This window comes from Ranitomeya variabilis, chromosome 2 (assembly GCF_051348905.1).
Source record: "Ranitomeya variabilis isolate aRanVar5 chromosome 2, aRanVar5.hap1, whole genome shotgun sequence".
In the NCBI taxonomy this organism is placed as follows: domain Eukaryota; kingdom Metazoa; phylum Chordata; class Amphibia; order Anura; family Dendrobatidae; genus Ranitomeya; species Ranitomeya variabilis.
The window spans coordinates 1,088,224,207-1,088,230,206 of record NC_135233.1 but is presented as its reverse complement, the minus strand read 5'-3'; the positions used below and the strand labels follow the sequence as shown (position 1 = coordinate 1,088,230,206).

Below are 6,000 nucleotides of genomic sequence, written 5' to 3'. Positions count from 1 at the left end.
ACCGACAGCGTTCCTTTTGTCTACCTCTAAGTGTAGCCGAGTGAGCTGATCTACCACCAGGGTTGTAAACATTTGTAACGCTGTCAGCCCAGGTTACGGATAGGTGGTTTCCTCTACAAAAGTTTAAGATGTGAGAAATTACCAGGAGAGTCACTGAAAAGGAAGCGCTTCTACCTAACTTTGAATAAGAGGGGTAATAAATCTAACCCTTCAACTATAAAGTAACAAATTCTGCAAAAAAAAAGCGTTTTCTATAGTAAGGAGGGCGCAAACATTAACCAGCTAAGCTCTAAACAAATTAGGATGTTGCCGGCTGCTCTACAGTGGCATCTGCCAATCTTCGTAACCGTGCATTACAGAGACTGTATTGCAACTTCTATACTCTCATACACAGGAAAAAAAGTTGCAAAGCTTAGCTACAATCATCTGATGATTTTCCTCGGACTTTGTTGCTCTGCTCGGACGACTCGTTTCTTAGAAGATTCTTCAAAATAGCAACCACAGTTAATGAATTTTGTACAAAATAAAAAATGCTTTTTATTTTTGTCTTTTCTCGAAATGGCAATTTTTAATTGTTGTGCCTTCATGTTACCTCCCCTTCTTCCAACAACCAACAATTTTTTTAATTTTCCCATTGACCTAGCAGTGTGAGGTCTTGTTTTTTGATGGGACGAGCTGTACTTTTTGAATGATGGCTTGCAATTTATCAATTGATGTACTTGAAAGAAAAAAAAAAATACCCAAGTTTAGCGATATTGCAAAAAAAAAAAAAAAGTGCAATTCCACAACTTGGCAAAATGATTCTCAAGGTCAGTACGATTACGGAGATACCAAATGTGATGGTGTGATATGTTATGTGGGTATCATTTTGTGTATATTTCTATTTTACTCATTTTCATGGTGTTGAGTTGTTATTTGCAATCTGATATTCTCCCCACAGTTCTGTATTGTTATCTCTCCAGAGATCAGTTTTGTTTGGAACTATGAAGTGAAGACAACACATCAGAGAGAAGGGGAAGCATATGGACCATTTTTTTATCCTCTGTCTGCTGGATTGTTGGACTTTTATCCTGTTACTGAACTGCATTCCTGTTCTGGACTATTTTATCCTTTGTGTGGTGGATTATATGGACCTTTCGTGATTTTGCCTAAATAAAGGTTCTGGGATTGTTCACTATTCTCTTGCTCTGTTGATTGTGTGATACTGGAGAAGGAACCTGTGACAACTGGTGGCAAGCAGCGGGATCAACCTAACCTAATGGAGAACCACACACAGAGTACAGAAATTGGACTGTATCCAGTTTACAGGAGAGAGCCAGAGACCTGGGCCTGAACTACCAGGGACTGAATAAAGAGGCCTTAATTGACCTACTGGTGGGTGCCAGCCCGGCCACCTCATCCCATATGTCTGAAGGACGAGCACCCCCACCCCAAAAAGCCAGTGGGTGGTGTGGTATGAAGAAGAGATGGCAGTTCTGGGCCCAGGCGTCTCTCAGGAGTACAAGGAGGAAGCTGCCTGCCGGGCACAGCGGAGACAAGAAGCAATGGAGCTTGAAAGAGGGAGTAACGCAATGTGGAATGTAAACCCAATGATCCTGGAGCCTGTACAGATCACCCGGACAGAGTTTAAGCCATTTGATGAGGTTTCCGGAGATGTGGAGGGGTTCTTCAAGGACTTTGAGCAGCAGTGTGCTGTGATGGAGGTGCCCCACTCTGGCTGGATGCGTTTGTTAGTGGGACTCCTGAACGGTAGCCTGACGGAGGCTTACCGAACCATTGACTCACAGCAGAATCGGTATTATAACATTATAAAGCAGACTATCCTGGATTACCATGCTGTCACCCCAGACTCATATAGGGCCAAATTCTGAGACCTCCCATGCACTTCGGGGGGATCGTTTAGGATGTATGCACATAAGATGTCCCAGGCATGTCGGAGATAGCTGGAAGCAGAAAACGCCTTTACTGTGGAAGATGTTATACAGGTGTTCCTTATAGAACAATTTCTTGCCAAGTGCCCCGCAGAGGTACGGGAATGGGTCCGGGAGCACACGCCGTGCACCGTGGATGGAGCTGCAGCCCTGGCCAATGAAGCCCTTACTATCCGACCGCAATGGAGGAGGCTTCTGGACAATGAACCACGGCCTTCGACCGCGCCCCGTCCCCCTCCGATTATATCTGCCCCTCCACCCAACCACAGGCCGATGACAATCACAGCTCACAATCCTGGGCCCCAACAGTTCCGACCACGACCTGGGTGTATCACAGAGAGATGTTACGGGTGTGGGCAACCTGGACATTTGCAGTCTAGCTGTCCCTCAAGGATTCGGAGTGAGCCCCACCTCGTCCAGTGCATCTTGTGCACTCCATCCCACCTGAGGAAGAGCTACCACCACCCCCACAAGAGTGGACCACCGACCACGGCACCATAGATACCCCTCCTGGAGTGTACGGACTCCGGCCTTTGTCCATCAGAAATACACAGCAACGGCATTACCACCTGCAGGATGTCTTAATTGATGGATACAAAGTGTCGGGATTTAGAGACACGGGGGCATTCCTGACTATCGCTGACCCCCGTGAGGTTCGACCCGAGGCAATTCACCAGGGCCCAGGAATTCCCATTGTCCTGGCGGGGGGTGTACGCAAATAGCAAATATATACAGCGAGCTTTGGTACGTTTGGATTATGGTTTTGGAGAAAAACTGTGTTGGATTGGCGTTATGGGAGGACTTCCTGCAGATATCCTCCTTGGAAATTACATTGGGGAGTTGCAAAGTCATTATGTGGGAGCAGAAGGTCCGTGGGCCTCTCACTCTTCTGAAAGAACAATTGGAGGGAGATATCGCAGATACCGGAACGCCCATCATTCCCTACGTTCTAGAGTTCAGAGACTGTCTCGCCCAGCTAGCTACCTTGGCTAATGAACATCAGCGAACGGTCCAGTCCAGTCAAAAAGCCTGGTATGACCATAAAGCCAGGACCCGGGAATTTATGGACAAGTGCTCATGATTATTGCAACCCCTGCCACTGTACAAGGAACTATAAACAGTGGAGCAAAGTGGACTAAACTGAGCAGGCCAGAGGTCTGTGTAGACCTCATAGCGTGCTCACTTATTATGAGGGGGGAGAGGTTGTGATGGTGTGATATGTTATGTGGGTATCATTTTGTGTATATTTCTATTTTACTTATTTTCATGGTGTTGAGTTGTTATTTGCCATCTGATATTCTCCCCACAGTTCTGTATTTTTATCTCTCCACAGAGATCAGTTTTGTTTGGAACTATGAAGTGAAGACAACACATCAGAGAGAAGGGGAAGCATATGGACCATTTTTTATCCTCTGTGTGCTGGATTGTTGGACTGTTGTATCCTCAGTGTGGTGGATTATATGGACCTTTCGTGATTTTGCCTAAATAAAGGTTCTGGAATTGTTCATTATTCTCTTGCTCTGTTGATTGGGTGATACCGGAGAAGGAACCTGTGACACCAAACATTAAGGGTATGTGCACAAGTTTTCTTGCAGAAATTTCCTGAGCAAAACCGAATATTTTCTGCAAGAAATCCGCATGCGTTTTTTTCGCTTTTTTTTTTTGCGTTTTTTTCCCCGGAGATTTCCCAATGCAATAATATAGAGGGAAATCCGCAAAATTAATGAACATGCTGCTTTTTTTACCGCAATGCATTTTTTTCGCGGAAAAAAACACATCATGTGCACAAACATTGTAGAATGCATTCTAAATGATGGGATGCATATGTATGCGTTTTTTTATGCGTTTTTATAGCATTTTAATAGTGGAAAAACGTGAAAAAAAAACACGAAAAATCCGCTATGTGTGCACACAGCCTAAAGGTTTCTTTTTTTAAAATAAGTGCTTGTTTTTTTAAATAATTTGATAAATAATGTTTTCAATTTTTTGCTTGATGAGGGCTTTTTTAAAAGCAGGTGAACACAATTTAAAAAAGGCACCAATTAAAGTAAAACCATGACATATCAAAAACAGGTTTAAAACATCAAAAACTACTAAAAAAACCAGACGTAAATGCAAAAACAAACCGGGGCCTTCTGATGCTCTGGAGTCTTTGTTCTCTGATCACTTGTCTACTGTATTTGGTTATACTTTCCTCCGGTGCCTCTGTCTCAGATTTGGTACTGTGAATTCTAACTTACCAGAATATTTTGTCCCGGTGACGCTCAATCTTCTACATTCTGCAGTGATACGGTACGGTTCTGAACTTTTGGTGGGGGTGAAGGTGGATTGAGTCAAAGTCTACAATTTTATTTATCGAGACGTCAATGAATCTTGGGAAGTTCCTACAACAAGCCCTGTTTGCCTAATTTTGGCTCTTAGGGACCATGCACTTGACAAGTTTCAATTTTCGGTTGCCAAATTTCCCCCCCAAAAACCCAGAGTTGAAGTCTGAATGCTTAAAAATTTAATTTACCCAATTTTCAGAATACACAGGCACAAGAATAAGACATTAGTGTATTTTAATTCATAAGAAAATACACATGTTGTTAAAAGTGTTGTAAAGTTCATGATTCTGTATCGGCACCGGCAGTGAGATGGGTCAAGAGTTCCGCGCTTTACGCTTCCGTTCTCTCTCGCCTTCTCTTCTTCCTCTTCTTCTTTGGTTGCACTGTGTCAATATTTTCATCGGGGGTACAAGTGACATCTTCCGTCTGCATTTCATCACACGACTCTTTTTTCCTTTTGTTTTTTTTCTTTTTCCTTAGCGTCTCATTCGGGTCATCTTCTTCATGGTCCTCAGAGTTTTCCAAGGTCAGAACTTTGTCCTCTTTCTTGCTCTTTGGCTTTCTTCTTCTTCTTCTTCTCTCCTGACAATCTGTGGTGTCCACATCGTTTTCGTCTTCAGGATTCGTCGCTTCTTTCAGCTCTTCTGAGGAGTCGACATTCTTATTCTTTCTGTGTTTTTTCTTTTTGGATTTCTTCTTTGAGTCTTCTGAGTAGGTGTCTCCAGCGTCTTCTGGACATGGCTCCATGCGCTCCGGGACCTGCTCGGCTCGCTTTGCGTGGGATTTTTTAAGCTCTGCCATCCGCTTTGCAAAGTATTCATTTACAGACAGAGAACTTGTCACAGTGTTTTCAGGCTCAGCTTCATTAGTGGGGCTCGGACTTGAGTTCTCGCTGTCCTCTGGCTCAGAATCAGTCCTTTCCTGTAAAAAGACTAAAATGTCAATAATTCTGAAGAAAAATGGTTCAAAATACACAGGACATTTTCACAGTCTACATATGGAATAGAAAAAAAATAATACAATGTGAATACAGTCACAGAACATTTCACCTATCTGGTACTAATCCTGAGATTGTCTATTGTACAGTCCAGAGCTGCAATCATATTTCTTCTGTCTTCACAGGTGAAATATCCTTTACATTTCTGATCAGAGCCCCCTGGTGCAGAGCCATCTTTACATCAGATAGTTTGTCTGGCCATGTAGGAAAACATCTAAACGGTGTGTTGGATTGTGCTTGTCAAATGGTATAACAACCACCAGAATAGTGAGTGCAGCTCTGGGGTATAATACAGGATGTAACTCAGGATCAGTAATGTAATGTATGTACACAGTGACTGCACCAGCAGAATAGTGAGTGCAGCTCTGGGGTATAATACAGGATGTAACTCAGGATCAGTAATGTAATGTATGTACACAGTGACTGCACCAGCAGAATAGTGAGTGCAGCTCTGGGGTATAATACAGGATGTAACTCAGGATCAGTAATGTAATGTATGTACACAGTGACTGCACCAGCAGAATAGTGAGTGCAGCTCTGGGGTATAATACAGGATGTAACTCAGGATCAGTAATGTAATGTATGTACACAGTGACTGCACCAGCAGAATAGTGAGTGCAGCTCTGGAGTATAATACAGGATATAACCCAGGATCAGTAATGTAATATATGTACACAGTGACTGCACCAGCAGAATAGTGAGTGCAGCTCTGGAGTATAATACAGGAGGTAACTCAGGATCAGTA

General features: G+C 43.2%; 1 protein-coding gene across 2 annotated transcripts in view; it reads right to left on the bottom strand.

Moving 5' to 3' along the window:
* Positions 1-4,420: 4,420 nt before the first annotated feature.
* Positions 4,421-6,000, bottom strand: part of PINX1 (PIN2 (TERF1) interacting telomerase inhibitor 1) — a 102,663-nt gene continuing 101,083 nt past the window's right edge. For both annotated transcript variants that reach the window (XM_077291714.1, XM_077291715.1), the window contains exon 8: positions 4,421-5,179. In XM_077291714.1, coding sequence (XP_077147829.1) covers positions 4,589-5,179 — 591 coding nt within the window. In that variant the 3' untranslated portion in view covers positions 4,421-4,588. The remainder of the gene's footprint in view (positions 5,180-6,000) is intronic.